Raw genomic sequence first — 25,584 nt, 5'->3', positions numbered from 1 at the left:
GTTAGCTTCCGGCTGGTCAACTCCCCCTACCTGTTGGGACAAAACGGCCCCCAGCCCCCTGTTCGAGGGGTCAGTCTGCATACAAAAAGGGAGGGAGAAGTTAGGCGTGAACAGCAGCGGCTCTCCACAGAGAGCCCATTTCACCTGCACAAACGCCGCCTGGCACCTCTTTGTCCACTGGACCAGATTCAGGCACCCTTGCGAGTGAGATCAGTTAAAGGGCTGGTCAGGTCCGCGAACCCTGGTACGAACTGCCGGTAGTAGCCGTCCAGCCCCAGAAATTGTCTCATCTCCTTTTTCGTCTTGGGGCGGATGCAATCGCCCCGGTCTTCTCCACTTGAGGCCACACTTGCCCGCCCCCCAAGTGGTACCCCAAATACTGTACCTCCCTCCGTCCAACCGTACACTTCTTCGGGTTGGCCGTGAGCCCCACCTGCCTCAGAGACTCCAGCACCGCAGCCACACGCCGCACATGCTCCGCCCACGTGTCACTGCAGATTATGACATCATCCAGATAGGCGGCAGCATAGGCAGTGGGGGGCCGCAGCACCCGGTCCATGAGGCGCTGAAAGGTGGCAGGAGCCCCGAACAAGCCAAACGGAAGCGTAACGTACGAAGTGGAGAAGGCCGTCTTTTCCTTGGACTCTGCAGACAAGGGAATCTGCCAGTAGACCTTGGTTAAATCCAGCGAGCGGTGCCCAACCAGGCAACCAGGAGCTCGTCGACCCAGGGCATGGGATAAGCATCAAAATGTGACATCTCATTCACTCTGCGATAATCGACACAGAACCGTATAGACTCATCCTTCTTCACCACAAGAACAATGGGGCTACACCAAGCACTGTGTGACTCTTCTATTACGCCCAACCTCAGCATTTCCTCCAATTCCCGGAGAACAGTTTGTCTTTTATGTTCCAGCAGCCTGTAGGGTCGTGAACTCTCCATCACACCAGGCTACGTTTCAAAATGGTGCTCTATGAGGCCAGGTAGGCGGGGAGAACATTTCGGCAAAAAGCTGTTGCAATGCAGCAATATCTGCCCTCTGGGCCTGTGTGAGATGGTCACTACAATGGAGGGAGTCAGGGTTGTTAGATTTCGGCACCTCCGGCCCCAACTCGTCTCTCTCCCTTACCAGGCTCACCAGAGAAGTGGTCTCCGCCTCCCTCCAGGCTTTGAGGAGGTTGAGGTGGTAAATCTGCATGGCTCCGCCCCTGTCCGACTATACTACTTCATAATCAATGTCCCCCACTTGCCGTGTGACCACAAAGGTCCAAGGACCACGAGTAATTTAGAGCTGGAAGAAGGAAATAACACAAGCACTTCATCTCGCGGTGAAAATTGCCCGAGTTGTCACCCCTCTGTTGTACAGGCGTTGCTGTCGCTGCTGGGCCTGGAGCAAATTCTCCCGTGAGAGTCTCCCCAGTGTGTGCAGCTTTGCTCTCAGGTCTAGCACGTACTGAACTTCACTTTTCGCAGGGCTCGGACCCTCCTCCCAGTTTTCCTTAATCAGGTTGAGCACCCCCCACAGCTTTCTGCTGTACAACAGTTCAAAGGGAGAAAATCCCGTGGAGGCCTGGGGCACCTCCCACACTGCGAACAACAGAGGGTCTAACCAGCGATCCCATTTGCGTTCATCCTCGTGAATGAACTTACGGATCATGGACTTTAGAGTTTTATTCAGCCACTCCACCAACCCGTCGGTTTGAGGGTGGTAGACGCTGGTCCGAACAGCCTTAATGCCCAATAACCCGTACAGTTCCCTCAGTGTGCAAGACATGAATGAACGATGTGCCCTGGTCGGTCAGTATGTCTTTCGGAATACCAACCCGGGAGACAACCTGAAACAGTGCCTGACTTCTCGCGGAAATGGTGCGCAGTGGCACTGCTTGCGGGTATCCTGTCGCATAATCCACCAGGACTAATACGAAGCGATAGCTGCGTGCACTCCGGTGAAATGGCCCGATGAGGTCCATACCGATGCGGTGAAACAGGACCTCCATGAGGGCTAACTAGCTGACACTCCGGACATGACGAGCACCGGCGGCGCATGCAGCCCAGATGCCAATAGAATCGGGCCATTATCTGCTCCAGAGTTTTTTCGCATCCCATGTGTCCGGCCGTGGACAATCATTTCCCGGCGGCTTTGCGGTACCAGCAACTCGGTACGAATTTTGTTAGTGCGAGTGTAGCGGCTCACTCGCTACAGCCTATTGTTTTTCAATTGGAAGTGCGGTTAAGTCCGCGTGGCCACAGGGTGCACCCATTGACCATCAATTTCCATCACTTGGTCATAGGCTTAGCGTAGGGTGTCAGTCCGAGACTGCTCGAGTGGGAAATCTCCCGTGGGGCACATTACCGGAGGCCCCCCCCCCCCCCCCCCCCGAGTCAGTGTCGGGCGACCCCGCATTACCACTGAACGCCGCACAGACATTACACGTGTCTACCAGCCGCAATCGCATTCCTGCATACTGCCCCAATAAAGTATGGAACCCCGGCCAATCTGTGCAGAAAATCAGGGGATGTGACAGGCGCGGACTAACCACTGCCTTCACTCTGTTTTTTGCCCTTAAATTTCAACACCAGCGACACCACAGGATATCGGTGAATGTCCCCGTGCACACATTTAACCTCCACCCAGTCAGCCTCCAACAACGCCCCGGGGCGAACCAAACTTTGGTGGACCAGGGTCTGCGTGCATCCCGTGTCCATCAAAGCATGGCGAATGCCCCCTTGACACCTTACCAGCACGCGGTACATCCCTCCTGGACCGGGGAGGGCACTGGAGCACCGGCAACACGGAACACCTACCTCACCTCTATGAGCGGACACTCCCGGCGCAGGTGCCCCAGCCGACCACACTTCCAGCATTCCGGCCCCGGCGTCTTTGCGGCTCCCCGTGGCTCCGGCTGGAAGCAGCGGCCGGAACAGGTTCCTGGGGCTCCACCCCGCTGCCTGCTCCGTTCCAACAGGGCCGCCGTCCCTCCTTTGTGTCACCGCCACCGGCAGCCTAGGCAGCAGAACACGGTCGCTTCGCTGCGGCTCCTCTCGGCTGGGTCCCGGGTTGGCCGCAAGATGGTCCTCTGCCAGCATAACCACCGCCGTCAGATCTGCCGGGCGGTGGCAGCGGACCCAATGAGCCCCCCACGAATTGCTCGAGGACGACCAGATTGAGCAGCCGAGCCTCCCCAGCCTGATCGCAGCCACCTCGCTGCCGCGTCCTCCAGCTGCCGAGCCCCTCCCATCATTCTGCTGGCTCTGAATTGACAGCGATAATCCTCCGGGGAGACACCCAAACGGTCCAGTACCGCCTGGCATACATCCTCAAACACCCCCCGCGATCTGGGGGGCAAGCTCAGCACCGCCGTCTGAGCCTTGCCCGACAGAAGCGGCAGCAGCTGGGTGGCCCATTCCTCCTCCGGCCAGCGACAGGCCAACGCCGTGGCCTGGAAAGCCTCAGTAAACACCAGCAGGTCCTCCCCTTCCCTCATCCGGTGCAATGTCACTGACAGCAGGGGGGGGGGGCGGCGCGGCTGCATTCCCCAGCAGCTGCTCCAGAGCCGCGGTCTGCTGCTCAAATTGCTGGCGAAGCAACGCCAACTGCTGGTCCTGTGTCGCAGCCTGTCGAGCCGCCATTGCCGCCATGTCCATAATCTTTTGGCCCGCGATCTGCAGCAGTTGGGCGGGCGGCTGGGCAGGCGGCTGAGCCGCTGGGGGAGCAGGTGGAGCGGACTGGGGATCGGACATCGCGCCAGGGTTTCGACACCAGTGTGACGTTGGACTCGGTACACATAGACAGGACACGGACGTAATGACAGCACTACTTTATTTCCGAATGTGATTTCACTGTGGTTTTTGTTTTCACTCGGACAAAGACACTCCCGCTCCGCTGTCACACCCACGCCCATGCCACAATTACCTTTCACAGAATGGCTACAATCACAGCATTCAGTTTTATTTATTTATTTAACAGTCTTTAAGTTACAAGATAATGACCCCACAATAATACAAAGATAACTCCAGCAATCAAACTACCCCTCCAAGAGCATGCACTTGGCGACAGTGGGAAGGAAAAATAGCTTTTAACAGGAACAAACCTGCAGCAGAACCATCTTCAAAGTTACAGTCATCTGCTGCGACTGGTTGAAGGTGAAGAGAGGAAGACAGGATGAAAGACACATTATAGAAGAGAGCCAGAGATTATAAGAGCTACTGACTAAATGCAGAGTGGTGTATAGTGAGTGCATCATGGGAAGTCCTCAGCAGCCTAAGCCTAATGCAGTGCAACAGTGGGAGGAATCAGGGTCACATGATTCAGCCCTAACCTTATGCATCATCAAAAAGGAAAGTGTTAGACTTAATCTTACAGGTAGAGAGGGTGGCTGTGTGTCAAATATAATTCAGTTCCAAGCGAATGAACAGTGTCCACTCATCAGCAGGGACATTCTATCTCATGCACGGAGGCAGATATATTATCCTCACCCATGCTGGTTGGCTCTCTGGACTTGTGCATGAAAGTTGTCAAAATATTTTTTATCAAAACACTTGAGCAATGGCCACAGAGTCTCACAAACACATTTTCAACAGGTTTTACTTGCAGTAAGGAGACGTACAGAGTCCACACCAGTGTACAACGCAGTGGACAAAGTACGACTAAAGCATACAGTGTCTTGCCCTCATTTATAATGTGATTGCACAGAGTTTTACAAGTACTTAAATGTGCTGAACTTTCCACTGCCCATGCATATATGCTGAGAACCAGTGTTCTTATCTTTATAACCTCGACCCCAACTGTCCTGTCTTCAGTTTGTTTGTTTCTCAACGTTTTGTCCTGTTTCACAAGTCCCCTTGCAGGTACACCTTAATTAACTGCTCTCATGCAGACATAAGTTGAGCAATGGTTTAACAAAATTTCCCATCAAAAGGTGTAATTTGAATACTGCAGTCCTGCCTCAGAAGGTTATTGCCATCATTTAGAGTGCAAGAGCTGTGTCCGCATGTTTTAGAAGAGTGGTATTTTGAAAAACATCCTTTTTAAGTGCTTTGCAGTTGAGGTGCTGTGTTTTCTAAGTTTGACAACCCTACATTATAGGATCTGTTGGTCGCTTTAGACATCCTCTCCCACCACCCCTTGATCCTGGAGTTAAAGTTTCTCCTACTTGAAACCACTCTACTGTTGGCTCTAACCCCTGTCAAGCAAGTTAGTGAGTTACATACTTTATCCATTCACCCCATCTTGTTTGCAGTTGACCTCTGGACTCACTAAAGTGTATTTGAGGACATATCTCTGGCCTAAAGCTGTAAGAGCTCTCTGGCCTCGGTGGGACTCTGAGCTCTTTCTACTATGGGTATGGCCACGTCATGGATTTTGTTCAGAGGTGTGTCAGTACAGCAGCAAGTTGGGCTATGCGTTTTATAGGCTGGATGTTCCACAGTCATCCCTGGCTCAGGCAGTGCTTGAATTTAGTGTCTCAGGTCAACCTGAGACAGTAGATATTAGATGCATTGATGCATGCTCAATCATCCATGCAAGGAAATCCTCTTGTTACTGACCAATGGTCATTAATCATTGGTTGTTGCTCTTGGAACCGTGTCTTCATTCCACTTATTTTGTATACAAGGGTCAGTAGTACATGCAGAACTGGTGTGCCATGGGTTCCCCAGTTTCATCCACTGTTTCCCACTCGTACATAGAAGAAGTGGAAAAGTTGGCTTTGTTATCCAACTCTACATCACCAAGTCATTGGTTCAGGTATGTGGATGACACCTGGATAAAAATCAAATCTCAGGATGTACCACAATTCACTGACCACATTAACTCGGTGAACCAACACATAGGATACACCAGGGAGCATTTAAACTTGACAGGCTAGTCTTCTTAGACTGTGACATTTCCATCAGTCCACAGTAAACCAACACATTTGGATCAGTATCTAAGGTTTGATTCTTGTAATGGAGACCAGGGGTTCCATTACCTGGTTGGTATTGTTAATAATAAATTGTTGGATTGGGAATTTAAAATAGGGTAATAAAGAAAACACATTAGTTCTTATGGAGTCTTTTATTAGGTTATTTGACATACGTTTAAATTGACAGCTTGTAACAGAAAAGAGACAGTGGGACTGGCCATCCTGCCTGTGTCGGAGAAGAGCCAAAGTTAGAGCTGCTTGCAGTTAATCATTTATCAATAACCTAAACATATGTGAAATGAGAACTTGTAAAGGTACTCACCTGTCCTGGTTGCTTCTTGCAGGATGTGGAGCAAAAGAGTGAAAGCGGCTCAATCACCTGTTTAAGAGCTCTTGGAGCAGACCAGTGTGCCGGGTTAGGGAGTGTGGTTAAAGAGGGTTTTAATTTAGATAGAAATGAGTGAAGCTTATGTTATTGGTTTGTTTATAGTATATGTTGGAAATATGTATATGTTTGTGATGTGCTTTAATGTTATTGTATGTTTGTTTGTGTGGAGGGTTATGTTTCATGTTGATTAGTTAACCCCCATACTTGGGCTATTCCGGATGCTCACCTGAAAAGGTAGAGTATAAAAGGAAGCCATTTTGTTTAGTTGTGGTTAGTGTTTGTGCTGTTATCATGCTCCGTCTTTAATAAAGTGCCAATCCATGGATGTCTTTTACTCCAGTCTCGCGTCATATTATTGCACAGAACCTATGACCGCCAGCCAAAACTGACAGTTCTCATCATCCACTGGAGCACAAACTGGGTGTCATCAGCATACTACAACACAGACCGAACACAATCTCCACAGACACAGCGGCCAGGAAAGCAGAAGAACATCATATTAAGAATGCCCTGAGTAAATGTGGTTATCCCAGCTGAACATTTGTCAAAGCTGGGAAGGCACCAGTGATCCAGAAGAGAAGAAGGACAGCATCTGCTCTACAAACAGTTCTCCCTCTGAAATTGCTACGTCCAAATGAACAGAATCAACTTTTTGCGATTAGCACAGGAAAAAAAAGTGCTTAGAATGAGTATGGAGGAGCTGGCTGACCATGTTAGTATGAGGGGCTGGACCCCTAACCATGGCTCAACAGGTGTGTCACAGACAGATGTGGTGAGATTGGAGCTTCTATATTTGGTCGTGTCAAGTAGATTCCCATAGTGAAACACCCCAGTCTTATTAAAGAACTAGGGATTATGTTATCTAACCCATAATTATATTGCAGGAAGCAGCTATCAGAAAATATATGCTAAGACCGGCTGTTATGTTTAAACAATGCACAGTTCATAGTAGGAGGCCCAAAGTTTGCCAAGAAAATCAGGATCTTTGACCCTGTTGTCCAAATGACAGAAACTGAGACTCATCTGACCAGGCACTATTTTTCCAATTCTCTGTTGGCAAATGTTGGACGGTCTGTTCAAATTTTTGCTTTCAATCTCATGTTCTTAGCTAACAAGAGTGTCACCTGATGTGGTGTTCTGCTGCTGTAGCCCATCTGGTTCACGATTTGATGTGTTGTGTGTTCACAATTGCACTTTTGCATACCTTAGTTGTAATGAGTGATTATTCTTTATGAGCTCAAAAGCAGCAGCACGGTGGCACAGTGGTTAGCACTGTTGCCGCAAGAAGGTCCTGAGTTCAATTCCACTTTCAGGCCGGGGTCTTTCTGTGTGGAGTTTGCATGTTCTCCCCGTGTTTGCGTGGGTTCTCTCCGGGTACTCCGGCTTCCTCCCACCGTCCAAAGACATGCAGCTTGTGGGGATAGGTTAATTGGATAATCCAAATTGTCACTAGGTGTGAATGTGCGAATGAATGTGAATGGTTGTCTGTCCCTGTGTGTTAGCCCTGCGACAGACTGGCGACCTGTCCAGGGTGTACCCCGCCTCTCGCCCTATGACAGCTGGGATAGGCTCCAGCGCCCCCCGCGACCCTGAAAAGGACAAGCGGAAGCGAATGGATGGATGGATGGATGGGAGCTCAAAGTAGTGTGGCTATTCTTCTTAGACTTATGGCATCAATGAGACATTTTTGCCCAAAGACCTGCTGTTCATTGGATATTTTCTTTGTTTTTAGACCATTCTCTGTAAACCCTAGAAATGGTTGTGTGGAAAAATCCAAGTACACCAGCAACTTATGACATACTGGGTCCATTTGAAGCAGAGTTTGTTCAATTTTTGTCGTTGAAGCCGCAAAGACATAATAAGCAGTCTCCCTGTATATTGATTCCTCTAATTTGATTATCCTGTTTTATGTACTGGCTAAGAGGTTCAACAAACTGAGCAAATAAGATCGGTAACAGGGGGGCAGACCTGTCGGCATAATCTTTCAAGAGTAAATGGTTCCGATAGACTGCCATTTATTTTCATTTTGGCTGTTGGTTTATTGCAGATTGATTGAATTGCCTTAATGACTATTTGATGAAATCTAAACTTTAAAACTTTATAGAGAAATGACAATCTTACAGAGTCAAATACTTTTTCTGCATCTAAACCTATCAGCATTGCCTCAATATTATTCTTTTTATATGATGTATGACGTGGAGAGTCCTTCTAATTCTGTCTTGGGTCTGGCTCTGATGGATAAACCCAGCTTAGTCAAGATTAATAAATTAATGGATTATTAACATTAATCCAGGTTTAATACTGATCTTGGTTGATAGTGTCTATAATTCAATTTATCTTTTTCCTCCTTTGGAACAACAGATATGGCCGCTTCTTTCCATGAGCAGGTAACCTCCCCTCATTTAAGGACCCAGTTACACGCTGCCTTTAGTCTAGAAGTTAATTCCTCCCTGTAGGCCTTATACCATTCACCAGTGAAACCATCCATGCCAGGGCTTCTATGTGCTTTTAGTCTTCCAATTGTGGCATTCATTTCTTTATAACAATAATTTTGCCCTGTATAACCGCTTGAGGATGCTGAGGACCCTTCTCTTTCTTACCTTCCACTCCGAGTCAGTTAGCCTCAGTTTTCTTATTTTCAGGACAATCCTTAACCCAATTATTCATGTGTCACCACACTAAAAAGAGCCTCATGTTCTCTTCTCCCTCCACTTCTCTGCTGCTCCCTGCCCTGCAGTATTTTATGGTTGTGACATGTACATTGTCAGCGGTGTGGTTAGGTTTGTTTCAGCTATCTGGAGTCCCTCTGTTCAAGCAACTTAAAGAAGTCCAGACGATTTTCTTTGCAAGCTCCTTTGACTCTTGATGTCACTGCAGTTGCTCTAGTATTGTGTCTTAAGGAAGAGGGTTTTTTTGTCGTTGAAACATGTTTTTCACAGTTCAAGATGGCTGGCGGTAAAGCTGTGGAATATTTAGCCAAACCTGGCCCTTGATGTAGGTCTGATGATGTTGGTCGAGGTTGATCCAGGTCTTGGTTTGCCTGCTACTGACACACTGAGGCATTTAATTAATATAATTTTTCATCCCTGCCTGTTAACATGTTCCCTCTCTGATTCTTGCAGTCCTGCCACAAGATAATAATCATTTCAATCTGTATTAAATGACACATACTATTTCTCTTTTAATTAATGTCTCCTCATCTTCCTTTTCCCCTTTTTGCATTATTTAATCTTATACTGAAATACCCATTTTTTAGAAATTAAAGTTAATTTATCCGCACATTTTATTGCTACAATATTTCACCATGTTTGTTTTTCATAAATTGGACATTTGGACTATTTTATGGTATACCTCTTGAGTCGGCTTTCTGTTTTGGACTTTGAGCTCCCCATATTTGTTCCTGGTGGTACTCAAGTTCAATCTCAGACATCCAATCTGTAGATTCTCAATCACAACTAATCAACCAATGGCTGTTTGTGAATTCAGGCCCAGTAAGTTGTCCCTTATGTAACCCATAATGCCATTAGCGTGTGTCTGCTTGTGGCAATCAGCCCAAACTAACGGTGATAATTTGCATCTGCCGATGGTCCTCAGCCCAGGTTAACAGATAAGGGGCAGGGATAGCTCAGTAGGTAGAGTGGTGGCCCCATGATCGGAAGGTCGGGGGATCGACTCCACTGAACGGCTACCCTGAGGTACCCCTGAGCAAGGTACCGTCCCTACACACTGCTCCCCGTGCGCTGCATTGGTGGCTGCCCACTGCTTCACTGGGTGAATGGGTTAAATGCAGAGGAACTATTTCCCTATGGGGACTAACACACACACTTTACCTTTACTTTACAGTGTTGATTTGCATCTTCCCTCTGGCGATCAGCCCAAACCAACTGTGTTTACAGAATTTTTCTCTGAATGGTGGACCCTCTTACCAAACACAGAATAATTTCAAATTCCTTAAATCAAATTATTTGTCCTTGAAAAATTCTCTCCACTCTGGATTCTTTATCAATTGAGATTTCAGCGGTCACTGTCTGCTCTCAGTTGCCAGGCACTCTTCTCCTCAGTAATTTGTTTGCAGGTAAGCACTCTTTCAGACTCATGGAGTCTAAATCCAGGTTTTCCTGAATCAACATGAAACCAAACTGATTTTCTGAGATTTATTAAAAGAAAGTTAAAACCTTTGCAAAGTGATTGATACAGCACGAACTGGCAAAGACAAAAAGGTAAAATAATAACAGTTCCTTTGTAGCCAACAAGTGGGAATCTTTGTCTGTTCAGCTGTAGGGAGCTCAGTCCTCACAGTCACGTAGGCACCAACCTGATGATGAACACAGTTCCAATTAGTTTGTTTACAAATATTCACACTCATTCTTTGTTCAAGAAAACTACATACCAATAGTAAGCTGGGCTTCAATAAGGTGAAACACAAATTTTCCATTACAGACCAAATAGAATAGAAATAGATTCTATAATTCTATAATTTTTATAAGCTATAACTATAATATCATCCACAGCAGGTGGCTCATAAGGTTGCTAATAGTATAGCACAACAACAGCAAAACTAACAACAACTACTATGAAGCAGGACAGGCCTTTCTTCTTAATAAAGTTGTATTTAATTACTACAGAAGACTATTGATGCTGACATTGTGGCGGGGCTTCAGGGGAGGCCGATACACCGGAATTCCATCAGCTCATCACGCCTCCCCTGTACAAAACGTGCCAGGACCTGTGGTGTGTTGTTGTGTGTGGAGGTTGTAGCTGAAAAGCTGCAACTGGGAGTGGTAGAGACAACAACCGAATGTTGAAAATGTGAACTGTGTGGTCGGGTCCATCTTTCATGATAAAAACATATTATCAGGGGTATGAAAAAAATGTATTAATAAGTTACATATTGTTAACATTTATAAGAAGTAGCTTAACATGACAAAATAAATAACAGAGATTTTCTTATGCAGAACTAACTTTCTTTAACTAACGTGCTTTCCATTGCTTTATAACTGCAACTGTAACTGCTCCAGTAGGAACACCAACTGTATGTTAAACACAAAGTATTGCAAAGGTCTTTTGGGTCCACTTGATGATCATGTCTAGTATTTTAAAGGGTAAGTCAAAGCAGGACAATTTGTGCAAAAAGTTAATGGACATAGATAAAAAGGATTAGTTTGATCACATTTGGTCTTTTATTTTTGTTGTTATGGCAGATTTATTCACAGCAGCTCTCATATTATTGTAAAATTGTAAAAGGGCTGATTCTTATATAGCGCTTCTCTACTCTCCCAGAGTGCTCACAGTGCTTTATACACCCACTGTACGCACTTTTTTCCCAAGAATATTTGGCATGCAGACTGGAGCAGCCAGGGATCAAACCACCAACTTTCCGATTAGTAGATGACCTGCTTTACCTCATGAGTGACACCCCATCAAGCAAGGTGGTAGGTAAGCAGACTCAGCAGATATTTTGGGTCCCCAGATATGACCAATTTATTTACAGTGATCTCCATAACACATGAAAGTTAAGCCTAAGATCCCCAGATTAACTCATAATAATAAAAATCTAAAAGCATATGGCCTAGGCAGCACAGCTCACCGCTCCTCCTCAGGGAAATGAGAAAGACATAAGGCTCACTACTCCACTGATTAGCTCATTTACATAAATCCCTCTAAGATAACTCTTGATAAGTTAGTCCGTAATCTCGAAAAACACAAAAACGAAGAAAGCTTTCCTTAAAAAAACTCCTCCTCTTGGTTAAGGCCGGTGATGGCAGGTATGGTGATGATCCCAAACACCTAACACCTAAGGCTCAAAACAAAGAAACAAAGGTAAGTATGAACAAAGGAACAAACAGCCTCTGACTGACTGCAAATGCCAGCCTAATCCATCTGTCAATCTCTTGCTCCCCTCTCCCCTGGCTCGTAAACCTGAAATCCTGAGATACTTAAACGCCTCTACTTGGTGCAGCAAATTATCCCTGACCTGGAGTGAGCACTTCACCCTTTTTTAGCTGAGGACCATGGCCCCAGATTTATAAGTGCTAGTTCTCATTTCTGCTGCTTTACACTTAGCTGTGAACTGCTCCAGTGCGAGCTAGAGGCCACCACATGATAAAGCCAATAGAAAGGCATCATCTGCAAAAAGCAGAGATGAGATTCTGAGGCCACCAAAGTAGAAGTCTTTTGCCACCTGGCTACACCTATTATGAAAGAATAGGTGACAAAGGGCATTCCTGGTGGCAACAGTTGACCAAACTCATGAGGTTGTGTCTTTAGAAAACAACTGTCCGAATTAAACATTGGGCTTGCAGGTCAAATACAACCCTCCAGTCACATCCATTATCAGCAGTTCTCCACTACACGCCGTTGGAGTAGAGGGTCGCAAGCTCGATTCCCGCCTGGCATACCAGAGTGAAAGAGATAAATAAGTCATGCTGGCTCGGTCATCGCCCTGATCAACAAGGTGTTGGGGAACCAGCGCACCCTGATGAGAAGTGGCCTACTGGAACAAGAAGGCATCGGTGGGCAAGAGAAGAAAATAGGGTTTTGTTGGAATGCTATTATGCAAGGAACCCTGGCGGAAGGGATTGCATGGATAGGATGAGGGATGTATGAAATCGTCGATACCCAACATCATCATTGACGGCAAAACAACTAGTAGCTCAGTGTTCCAACATTCAGAAGAAGAGACTGCTCTCACAGGAAGAGATTGACGAGGTACAAAACATATGCTACAGCAAGGGGGAGCCATCAGAGATTGGTTAGAGGAGCAAAACACCAGCTACTGGTAAGACTGAGCAGTCGCCCGAGACTGCAAGACTATTCAATTCAATTCAATTTTATTTATATAGCGCCAAATCACAACAAAAGTCGCCTCAAGGCGCTTCATAGGTACAGAGAAAAACCCAACAATCATATGACCCCCTATGAGCAAGCATAGTGAGTGAGAAAGGTGACTGGAAAGGAAAAACTCAATGCATCATGGGAATCCCCCGGCAGCCTATGTCTATTGCAGCATAACTAAGGGAGGATTCAGGGTCACCTGCTTCAGCCCTAACTATATGCTTTAGCAAAAAGGAAAGTTTTAAGCTTAATCTTAAAAGTAGAAATAGTGTCTGTCTCCCGAATCCAAACTGGAAGCTGGTTCCACAGAAGAGGGGCCTGAAAACTTAAGGCTCTCCCTCCCATTTTACTTTTAAATACTCTAGGAACAACAAGTAGGCCTGCAGAGCGAGAGCGAAGTGCTCTAATAGGGTGATATGGTACTACAAGGTCATTAAGATAAGATGGGGCCTGATTATTTAAGACCTTGTATGTGAGGAGCAGGATTTTGAATTCAATTCTGGATTTAACAGGAAGCCAATGAAGGGAAGCCAAAACAGGAGAAATATGCTCTCTCTTTCTAGTCCCTGTCAGGACTCTTGCTGCAGCATTTTGGATTAGCTGAAGGCTTTTCAGTGAGTTTTTTGGACATCCTGATAATAATGAATTACAGTCGTCCAGCCTGGAAGTAATAAATGCATGAACTAGTTTTTCAGCGTCACTCTGAGACAGGATATTTCTAACTTTAGAGATGTTGCGCAAATGGAAGAACGCAGTCTTACATATTTGTTTAATATGTGCGTTGAAGGACATGTCCTGGTCAAAAATGACTCCAAGGTTCCTCACAGCGTTACTGGAGGCCAAGGTAATGCCATCCAGAGTAAGAATCTGGTTAGATATCATATTTCTAAGATTTTCAGGGCCGAGTACAATAACCTCATTTTGATCTGAATTAAGAAGCAGAAAGTTAGCGGCCATCCAGGTCTTTATGTCTTTAAGACATTCCTGCAGTTTAACTAATTGGTGTGTGTTATCTGGCTTCATGGATAGATAGAGCTGGGTGATCAGCATAGCAGTGAAAATGTATGCTATGTCTTCTAATAATGCTGCCTAAGGGAAGCATGTATAATGTAAACAGAATTGGTCCTAGCACTGAACCCTGTGGAACTCCATAATTAACCTCAGTGTGTGAAGAGGACTCTCCATTTACATGCACAAATTGGAGTCTATTAGATAGATATGATACAAACCACTGCAGTGCAGTACCTGTAATACCTACAGCATGTTCTAATCGCTCTAATAGGATATTATGGTCAACAGTATCGAATGCTGCACTGAGGTCTAGCAGGACAAGCACAGAGATGAGTCCACTGTCAGAGGCCATAAGAAGATCATTTGTAACCTTCACTAAAGCTGTTTCTGTGCTGTGATGAGCTCTGAAACCTGACTGAAACTCTTCAAATAAGCCATTCCTCTGCAGATGATCTGTTAGCTGTTTGACAACTACTCTTTCAAGGATTTTTGATATGAAAGGAAGGTTGGAGATTGGCCAATAATTAGCTAAGACTGCTGGGTCTAGAGATGGCTTTTTGAGTAAAGGTTTAACTACAGCCAGCTTGAAGGCCTGTGGTACATAGCTGATTATTAGAGATAGGTTGATCATATTTAAGATCGAAGAATTAATTAATGGCAGGACTTCTTTGAGCAGTTTTGTAGGAATGGGGTCTAAAAGACACGTTGATGGTTTGGAGGAAGTAATTATTGAAATTAACTCAGAAAGATCAATTGAAGAAAAAGAGTAACTTAACATCAATGGTACTAAGAGTAGCTGTAGATAATATTACATCTGTGGGATGATTACTGGTAATTTTTTCTCTAATGATAAAAATTTTATTTGTGAAGAAGTTCATGAAGTCATTACTAGTTAACGTTAAAGGGATGGTTGGCTCGAAAGAGCTCTGACTTTTTGTCAGCCTGGCTACAGTGCTGAAGAGAAACCTGGGGTTGTTCTTATTTTCTTCAATCAGTGATGAATAGTAAGATGTTCTGGCTTTGCGGAGGGCTTTCTTATAAAGCAGCAAACTATTTCTCCAGGCTAAATGATGATCCTCTAAATTTGTAACACGCCATTTCCTCTCCAGATTACGAGTCATCTGCTTTAGGGTACGTGTTTGAGAATTATACCACGGAGCCAGGTACTTCTGATTTGAGACCTTAGTTTTCACTGGAGCTACAGTATCCAGAGTCGTACGTAGTGAGGAGGTGAAATTATTAACAAGATAATCGACCTCTGCTGGGGTAGCGTTCAGATAGCTGCTCTGCTCTGTGTTGGTACAGGGCATTGAAGATGATAACAGTGGGTGGATTATATTCTTAAACTTAGTTACAGCGTTTTCAGAAAGACATCTACTTTGATAAAGTCTACTCTCCACCGCTGTGTAATCAATTATTGTAAATGTAAATGTTATCAGGAAATGATCAGACAGGAGAGGGTTTTCAGGAAACACTGTTAAATGTTCAGTTTCTATGCCATATGTTAAAACAAGGTCTAGAGTGTGATTAAAGTGGTGGGTGGGTTTTTTTACATTTTGAGAGAAACCAATTGAGTCTAATAACAGACTAAATGCCATGTTGAGGCTGTCATTTTTAGCATCTACATGTATGTTAAAATCACCCACAATAATTATTTTATCTGAGCTCAGAACTAGGCTGACCAGCCGGTGCACTGCCTGGATTGATTACAAGAAGGCCTATGACTCAATGCCCCACACCTGGATCCTGGAATGCCTAGACCTATACAAGATCAACAGGACCCTAAGAGCCTTCATCAGGAACTCAATGGGGATGTGCTGTACAATGCAAGATACCAACTTCAAGCCCATAGCACAAGTCACCATCAAGTGCGGGACCTACCAAGGAGATGCTCTGTCCCCACTGCTGTTCTGCATAGGCCTGAACCCCCTCAGTGAGATCATTGACAAGACTGGCTATGGATACCGACTATGGAATGGAGCAGTTGTCAGCCACCTCCTGTAGATGCATGACGTCAGGCTGTATGCCAAGAGTGAACGAGACATTGATTTACTGATCCACGCCACCAGGATATACAGCAATGACATCGGAATGTCGTTCCAACTGGAGAAGTGTAATCAGATGATAACAAAGAGAGGGAAGGTAGTCAGAACTACCAGAAGGCAACATTGCAGACATAGAAGACAGCTACAAGTACCTAGGAATCACAGGCAAATGGGAACCATGAAGAGGCCACTAGGAAAGCTGCAACTACAAAGTACCTGCAGAAGGTCTGGGGTCCTGAGGAGTCAGCTGAACGGTAAGAACAAGATCCGGGCTATCAACACCTACGCCCTGCCCGTGATCAGGTACCCTACTGGGATAATAAGTTGGCCAAAGGAGGGAGATACAAGCCACTGACATCAAGACCAGGAAACTCCTGACCCTGCATGGAGGGTTTCACCCCAAACAGATGGACAAAATGGTGACGGCTAACAAACCAGACATAGTGGTGGTAGATAAACAGAAGAAGACAGCCGTACTGATAGATGTAGTGGTTCCAAATGACAGCAACATCAGGAAGAAAGAACATGAGAAACTTGAGAAATACCAAGGGCTCAGAGAAGAGCTGGAGAAGATGTGGAGGATGAAGGTAACAGTGGTCCCAGTGGTAATCGAAGCACTAGGTGCGGTGACTCCCAAGTTAGGCGAGTGGCTCCAACAGATCCCAGGAACAAAATCGGAGATCTCTTTCCAGAAGAGTGCATTCCCAGGAACAGCTAAGATACTGCGCAGGACCCTCAAGTTCCCAGGCCTCTGGTAGAGGACTCAAGCTTGAAGGATAGGCCGCCCACTGGGGCGAGAGAGGGATTTATTTGGCCTGTTGGAACCTGCCAGTTTCCTCAGTTAACCTACAAGCTAACTAAGCCAGATAGGACTCCTCTTTCAACTTAACAGCTCCCTTCATCTAGTTTGGGGATTACCGCCATGACAAACATCAACTAGTGTTGTAGTTCTGTAACTAAGTTTAAGAATATAATTCACCCACTGTTATCATCTTCAAAGCCCTGAACCAAGACTAAATTCAGATAAAACTGAGGTCATTGTACGTGGCCCAAATATTCCTAGAAATATGGTATCTAACCAGTTTCTCACTCTGGATGGGATTACCTTGGCCTCCAGCAACATTGTGAGGAACCTTGGAGTCATTTTTGACCAGGATATGGTAAATGGCCTGTATTTGTATAGCGCTTTTTTCTAGTCCCTAAGGACCCCAAAGCGCTTCACACATCCAGTCATCCACCCATTCACACACTAGTGATGGCAAGCTACATTGTAGCCACAGCCACCCTGGGGCACACTGACAGAGGCGAGGTTGCCAGACACTGGCGCCACCAGGCCCTCTGACCACCACCAGTAGGCAACGGGTGAAGTGTCTTGCCCAAGGACACAACGACTGAGACTGTTCAAGCTGGGGCTCGAACCGGCAACCTTCCGATTACAAGGCGAACTCCCAACTCTTGAGCCATGATCGCCCCATATAGATATGTCCTTCAATGGACATATTAAACAAATATGTAGGACTTCTTTCTTCCATTTGAGTATTTCTTCTTCAATCACCTTTCTGACTCACTATGTTGACCTCTCTGCATTGACTCATACTTGTTATTAATCTCTGGCTCTCTTCCACATCATGTCTTTTGTCCTGTCTTCCTTCTCTCACCCAGTCGGTCAAGGCAGATGACGGGCCCCTCCCTGAGCCTGGTTCTGCCAGAGGTTTATTCCTCTTAAAAAGCAGGGAAAAAAAGCTTCTTTTTTCTTTCCCACTGTCGCAAAAGTGCTTGCTCATAGGGGGTCATATGATTGTTGGATTTTCTCTGAATTTATTATTGTAGGGTCTACCTTACAATATAAAGCACCTTGAGGCAACTGTTGTGAATTTGCGCTGTATAAATAAAATTGAGGAATCTAAAATTCAATTCAATTTAATTTAAAATAGCCATCCTTGGATTTCTTGACATTACTGCAAACCTTGGCCTTCTCTCAATGATCCTCATGATGTAGTCACCTGAAATGGTTTTCACTTCACAGCCTTATCAGTGTTCATTTGTGGAATTTTTTGCCTTCTTAATGGGAATGGGATCAAAAAAGTTAGTACACACCTCACCTCCATATAGATTATTTATTATATAATGGAAGATATTAGAATACCCATCCTTGCCCGCTGCCTCTCACTGTTGGCAACTGCAGTCCAGCCCCTCTCAAAGACTGTGCCTATGTTGTTAAGACGTTAAGATAAGCGACTATACTGAATCATGGGACAATATTGAAGATATGACACTTTGATGCAATGTAAAGTAGTCAGTGTATAGCTTGTATAACAGTGTAAATTTGCTGTCAGCTCAAATAACTCAACAATACAGCCATGTAAAAGATCTCTGATATATGCCGATGCTTGTCCATGCAGAGCCCTGAATGTCAAAGTCATAATCTTAAAGTGGACTCTGAATTTAATGGGGAGCTAGTGCAGCAGGATCAGCAGGGGTGTGACATGAGAGTACTTGGAAGACTTGGTCAGAAGCCTTGTAGCAGTATTCTGAACACTTTGCAGACATTCCATGGAGGCCTTCCATGGTGAAACTTAGTCTATTAGACTCCATGCCCCAGATTTCACTCCATGAGAGTTTCCTCTTTTCCACACTCTCCCAATTCATCCAGCAACCCTGCTTGGCCAGTACCACGGCTCTGGCATGTCTGGCTGTTTCCTCCTGTCGACGCACCTACTCCACCACCATTTTTCGACGTTCAGTTACAGATGCCTGTTGCGACCAAGGTGTTACTGCGCCATGACCAAATCCCCCTCTTTCCTGTTGGACATGACCCACCACGTCACGATGCCAAAGAGCGGATTTCGCCTGTAGCACAGATGTGGCTGGGATCCACTTCCTCCGCGTTGCTAGGGTGGGAGCAGTGCCTCTCACTATGGGGTCCCAGGAGTCCATGAGTGACATCTCAAGCCTCACTTTTGCACATTTAATCTCCTCGACCAGGCAGGGGATAGGCAATGACAGTATCCCTTCGCTGTAGAGTCCAACGCTGCTGAGGCATTTGGGAAGTCCGAGCCACTTCTTAACGTAGGAGCTCACTAGCTTCTCTAGTCGATTGGCATGATTGAGTGAGACCTCGTACATTGTCAACGGCCACAGTAGTCTGTGTAATAACCCAAACTGGAAGCACCAGAGCTTCAGTTTCTCTGGGAGTGCAGTGTTGTTAATCCGCTTGAGGTCATCAACCAAGTTCTGCCTTAATTGTTCTAGTTGCCACGTATCACTGAGGTCTGCATTATACCACCGTCCCAGGCTCTTTATGGGCTTCTCTAAGACTGTTGGAATTGGTTCTCCACTGATATAGAATTGCTCGGCTGTCAGTTTTCCTTTTGTGATGGAGATGCTGTGAGATCTACTTGGCTTAAACTCCATTTTTGCCCATTCTATGTTTTCCAGGAGCTTCTGTAGCAATCGCTTAGTACATGGTTTTGTTGTTGTAGTGATGTCATGTCATCCATGTAGGCCCGAATGGGAGGAAGACGAAGGCCACTCTTGAGTCTCTCACCTCCCACTACCCACCAGGATGCCCGTATGACCAACTCCATTGCCATGATAAATGCCAGAGGGGAAATCGTGCAGTCTGCCATAACTCCAATTTCCAGGTGCTGGCAGGCTGTAGTGGTGTTCTCAGCTGTCACACAAAACTGTAAATCCTGAAAGTAGATCTTGACCAGTCCTGTGATGTGGTTTGGTACGCTGAAATAGTTGAAGGCCATCCACAAGATCTTGTGCGGAACTGACCCAAAGGCATTGGCAAGGTCTAAAAACACCACTTGAAGGTCTCTTCGTTCTTTCTTGGCAGTTTGAATCTGGTGCCAGATGATGCTGGCATGCTCCAGACATCCCAAGAAGCCCGGGATGCCGGCCTTCTGCACTGATGTGTCAATATATAGTAGTTTCTTTGCAGGAAGGTAGATAGCCTTTGGGCCAAGACACCGAAGAAGATCTTTCCCTCTACGTTCAGCAGGCTGATCTGGCGAAACTGGCTGAGCATGGAGACAGCTGGTGAAATAATCAAGTGCAAGGCAGCTGTTGCCTGGGAGCCAAGGAAACCTCTTTCTATTGAAGAGGTGGAGTCAGCCCCACCTAAGGCCCATGAAGTTCGCATTAAGATCTCTGCTACAGGCGTGTGTCATACAGATGCCTACACTCTGAGTGGCAGTGACCCTGAGGGGCTTTTCCCTGTTAGCTTGGGACACGATGGTGCTGGAACGTTTGAAAGTGTTGGCGAAGGTGTTACCAAGTTTAAGCCAGGTGATACTGTCATCCCGTTGTATGTGCCTCAGTGTGGTGAATGCAAATTCTGCAAAAACTCCAAGACTAACCTTTGCCAGAAAATTAGAGTAACCCAGGGTCAGGGTCTGCTTCCTGATAAGACATCACGCTTTACTTGCAGGGGAAAGCAAGTGTATCACTTCATGGGGACCAGCACCTATTTTATGTTCCACATTCTTGCATTTTATGCTCTTAATTACTGAATTCTGTCTAATTGCTGCTGCTAGTGGTTCAATAAAAATTGCAAACAGTGAAGGGGAAAGTGGGCATCCCTGCCTGGTGCCCCTCAGGAGACAGAAGCTGGAGGATGTTTGGTCATTTGTTTTGACACAAGCTGTTGGGGAATTATATAATATTTTTAACCAGTTAATGAAAGAGGATCCAAAACCAAATTTGTGTAAAGTTGCAAATAGAAATTTCCAGTTAACTCTGTCAAATGCTTTTTCTGCATCTAAAGAAAATATTGTAGTTTCTAGGTTTTTACTGTATGAGTAGTCTATCAAATTGAGTAACCTACGTGTATTTGTTGATGAGTGCCGACCTTTTATGAAACCAGTTTGGTCAGGATGAATTAAGAGGGGGATTATTTTCTCTAATCTTTTTGAGAGAGCTTTGCAGATTATTTTAAGGTCTACATTTATAAGGGATATTGGACGATAGCTTGAGGGATATACAGGGTCTTTGCCTGGTTTTAGCAGGAGATTAATGTTTGCAGAATTCCTATTTGATGGAAGTCTGCCCTTTTCTTTGATTTCCAACAACGTTCTGTAGAAAACTGGTGCTAGAATCGACCAGAATTCTTTGTAGAATTCTGCAGGAAAGCCGTCTGGACCTGGAGCCTTATTATTGGGCATACTTATCAGAGCTTCCTGGAGTTCACCTGGTGTCAGTGGTGAATCCACTGCCATTGCTTGAGTGTCTAATAATTTTGGAAGAGTTATGTTGTCCAAAAACTGATCAATTTCTTTTTTAGATGGGTTTATTTGTGGTGAATACAATCTTTTATAGAAATCCATGAAAATGTTGTTTATTTGTTTCGGGTCATATACCCAGATGGATCTTGAACAGCACATATAGTTGTTTTTTCTTTATTTATTTTTAGCTGGTTTGCTAGAAATTGACCGGATTTATTACCATGTTCATAATTTTGTAGGCGTAGTCTTTGTACTAAGAATTTTGTTTTTTTTATCAATTATCTCATTTAATTCTAGTTTTGTTTTGCGTATTTTGTTCAATGTTTCCTGATCTTGGTGGGACGCGTAGGCTTCTTCTAGTGATTTGATGTTTTTTTCTAATTCCTGAATATTTTTGTTTTCTTCTTTCTTTTTATGTGGTGAGAAAGAAATTATTTTACCTCTCATCACAGCTTTCCCTGCTTCCCATAGAACAGATGCTGATGTTCCGGGAGTGTCATTATAGTCCAAATATGATATCATATAAAACTGGCGTTTCATTTTTAAACTTGAGTGCGTCAAACCAGACACGGATGGTATTTGTAACAAAGAGGTTTGATGTATCTTTCATCAGATCTTTATACTTTGCGGAGTACAGGTAAGTGCTGAGCGGTAAGGGGGTAGTGCTTGTCCTTTCTAAATTTACCCAGGGTAAGGTTGTCGTTGAAAACCAGCATGAGGCCGCAGAAAGCTGGGCAGCCCAGTAGTACCATTTGAGGTTTGGAACACACAGACCTCCCCTGTCATACAGGAGATATAGTAGCGAAAGGCGCAGTCTGGCTCTTCTATTATTCCAAATGAATTTAATGAATATTGTTTTTGCCTTTGTGAAGAAGTCATCTGGAGGGCTGAGAGGAATGACTTGGAAGTGACTCTTTTTTTAAAATATTTAATAAAGTCTCTTTAAGCATTGATGTATTAAATCTCCAGTTTTTACTTGGCGTAGTATTATTCTTGTGCATTAGTGTTAAAGATACAGGAGCATGATCGCTGATAGCTATAGGGTGAATCTGTGTCTGAAATGCCACTGAAGGATTCATTGTGAATGAGTTTATCTAATTAAATTGCAGCTTTTCTGTCAATATTTTGAAAATATCCTTCCTGCCATGTGGGGAATGATGTAAAAAGTTTGAGAACAACCCCCCCCCCCCCCCCCCCCCAAAAAAAAAATAAAATAAAAATAAAAATAAAAAAAGCTTCAGCTCCTGATTATTTTATATAGCACCAGACCCCTACGGCACCTACAATGGATGGTGGGGCCTTGTCAAAAGGTGGGCCCGGGTGACCCTGTCGTGAGCAGGGTAAGCTGATCCCTTGTTCTCGTTTCTGTCTGAATCCCTCTGTTCCCTTACCCAGTGTTCATGATCATCCCTCAGTATTTCATTTTCCCCATAGCAGTGGTCTTTTGCATGTGCATATGATCAAAGCTAACAATTACATTACCCCGGTTAGTAGTCTTACTACTCAACAACAAAGGTGTCATACTCCTGCTGCAATATTTTTTATCTTAAGATGGATTTTCAGTTACTGCCTTTTTTGAGCTATTGAGTTTCTCTAATTAAGCCAGACACACCCCATTGGCAAAATAAATAAATAATATTACTATTATTTAAAGAATTAGTTTGTCTGTGTGACTTGAATTTTAACATGCTAACCTAATGAGGCAACAGCAGGCAATGTACTCTTTAGTGTCTCTTTTTTCAGTATTCTATTATAAGCCAAGAAGTGAGATCAACTCCTACTGGATAACTATTTTCTGTGTAGAAAGAGGGGGAAATTCTTGCTGGACAGTAAGGCTCGAAGGTCGTCTTGTTGCTTGGAGGTTCAGAAGAATGCTGACAGATTTTCATACCTCATACTTTACACCTAAAGTTAATATAAGCAACAACAACAAAAAATTTATTTTACAATCCTTAAATGAGTCAATGACTACAAGGGATTTTCATAAAAGTAATAAAAACCATCCTTATATTGTGTTTATAATTACTTTTAAAAGTAAATGTAAAAAGGCGTTGGATTAAGTGTTTAGAAATGACAGCCATTTTTGTAAATAGTCCCTGTGTTTTAAGAGGCTTGAGTAACTGGACAAATTAACATGATATTAATTACAAGGACTTCACTCACTATGTGTTAACAGACCTCTCTGCATTGAATCATATCTGTTATTAACCTCTGTCTCTCTTCCACAGCATGTCTTTATCCTGTCTTCCTTCTCTCACCCCAAACAATCACAGCAGATGGCCACGCCCCTCCCTGAGCCTGGTTCTGCCGGAGGTTTCTTCCTGTTAAAAGGGAGTTTTTCCTTCCCACTGTCGCCAAAGTGCTTGCTCATAGGGGGTCATATGATTGTTGGGTTTTTCTCTGTATCTATGAAGCGCCTTGAGGCGACTTTTGTTGTGATTTGGCGCTATATAAATAAAATTGAATTGAATTGAATTTTGAAAGTAGAAACAAATTACATCTTATCCCTCCTTAGTTTTGGTCAGGGAACCTGAAAACACTGTAGTGGTTTTTGTGTATATGTTGTCTATATAAAAGTGTGCTGTGTCTTTGCAGGAGGAAGAGGAAGAGCCGATGGAGGAAGATGAGGCTGTTCAAGAGGAAACAGCAGAGCGGGGGAATCCAAACTAATCCAGATAGAGAGGACACAAACACACCTTCTTAATGGCTGCGCTGCCACTCTGCTTTTGTTGTTCAGACTAAAGCACATGTAACTTTCTACTAGTTTCCCAAAGTTTGTAGACAAACAGCTTTTAGCTTCTACTTTAGGTTAGCAACCAGAGGTGTATTTTGACAAATGGTATTCAAATGTTGATATCTTTACTTTCAAGGAAAGAATTTGTAATTTTTATGGATGAGGGTGAAACCGACAGGTTTCAGACAGCCTTATGAAGCACATGAAATCATCCAGCACAGGAGTACACACAGAAACATATATTACTGAGCTCCTTCTACAGCAGTGTCTGACTCTTTACTCTGCTTTCATACACTTATGATCATCATGCCACACAAAGTATGCTCAGTGTCCTGTTTACAAGATGACACTTTTTCGTCAGAGCCCATAGAGCACCCCCCTATTCCCTGCTGACCATGCTTACACACTTAAACCAGTCAGAGGTCAGCAGTAATACCTCCAACAACTTTCAATGTGTGTTTAACTGGAGCATTTTATTTTTGTATCTTATTCATACCACCAGGATTTCCTACTTCTTATGAACTTATGTAACTAAATAAGTGAGAAAATAAGGTTTTAGGATTTGTTTTTTTGTTGATTTTTTTTTTTTTAACTTTTATTTTCAGCAGTACAAAACTTATTATGCTACATTTTGCCTTTGGATCTTAATGAATATCTTGTTTAGGAAATATATCTACTTAAGTATTTTATTTATATACTTTGTAAAGTAGAATTAGTTTGGAACTCTTTTACTTCTTTTTCATAGGTTGTTTGACCTGCTTGTAGGCTGTAATCATAACTAAATGTCCATGCTCTCACTCACTTTGCAATTGAAATTTAACATCAATTGAGGCCAAAGAGCATGGCCTTAAGAGGTCAAGTGCACTACTACTTAAGAAATTCAATTCAATTAAGTTTTATTTATTTAGCGCCAAATCACAACAACAGTTGCCTCAAGGTGCTTTATATTGTAAGGTAGAGCCTACAATAATGCATACAGAGAAAAACCCAACAATCATATGACCCCCTATGAGCAAGCACTTTGGCGACAGTGGGAAGGAAAAACTCCCTTTTAACAGGAAGAAACCTCCGGCAGAACCAGGCTCAGGGAGGGGCGGGGCCATCTGCTGTGATTGGTTGGGGTGAAAGAAGGAAGACAGGATAAAGACATGCTGTCTTTATCCTGTCTTCCTTTATTAATGACAGCAAATAGAAAAATGGCATAAAAGCACACAAAACACAACAGAAGGTGAATAAAACATAGTGGAGAAAGGGGGGAAAAAAACACTGCACCAGCTCACAAAAAACAGAATTATTAGGAGTATTTTTGAAGCATTTGTTCCATCAACCTTTGTTTTGTGTCTTGGAGTTTTGTGTGCCTATTAGACCTTTTTTCTATTTGCTGGTATTTTTTTTTAAGTTGCAGTGTATTTGACTTCTCAGGGCCACTGTAAAG

The 25,584-nt window shown here is 44.2% G+C and overlaps 1 protein-coding gene across 4 annotated transcripts in view; it reads left to right on the top strand.

Annotated features, from left to right (window-relative positions):
• phf14 (PHD finger protein 14) overlaps window positions 1–24,173 on the top strand; it is a 145,250-nt gene extending 121,077 nt beyond the window's left edge. For all 4 annotated transcript variants that reach the window (XM_026156303.1, XM_026156304.1, XM_026156302.1 and 1 more), the window contains one exon: window positions 24,011–24,173. In XM_026156303.1, coding sequence (XP_026012088.1) covers window positions 24,011–24,085 — 75 coding nt within the window. In that variant the 3' untranslated portion in view covers window positions 24,086–24,173. The remainder of the gene's footprint in view (window positions 1–24,010) is intronic.
• Window positions 24,174–25,584: the final 1,411 nt, after the last annotated feature.

Source organism: Astatotilapia calliptera, chromosome 22 (genome assembly GCF_900246225.1).
Source record: "Astatotilapia calliptera chromosome 22, fAstCal1.2, whole genome shotgun sequence".
Lineage (NCBI taxonomy): Eukaryota > Metazoa > Chordata > Actinopteri > Cichliformes > Cichlidae > Astatotilapia > Astatotilapia calliptera.
Note: the sequence above shows the minus strand (reverse complement) of the source record. Positions and strands in the feature narration are given on the sequence as shown.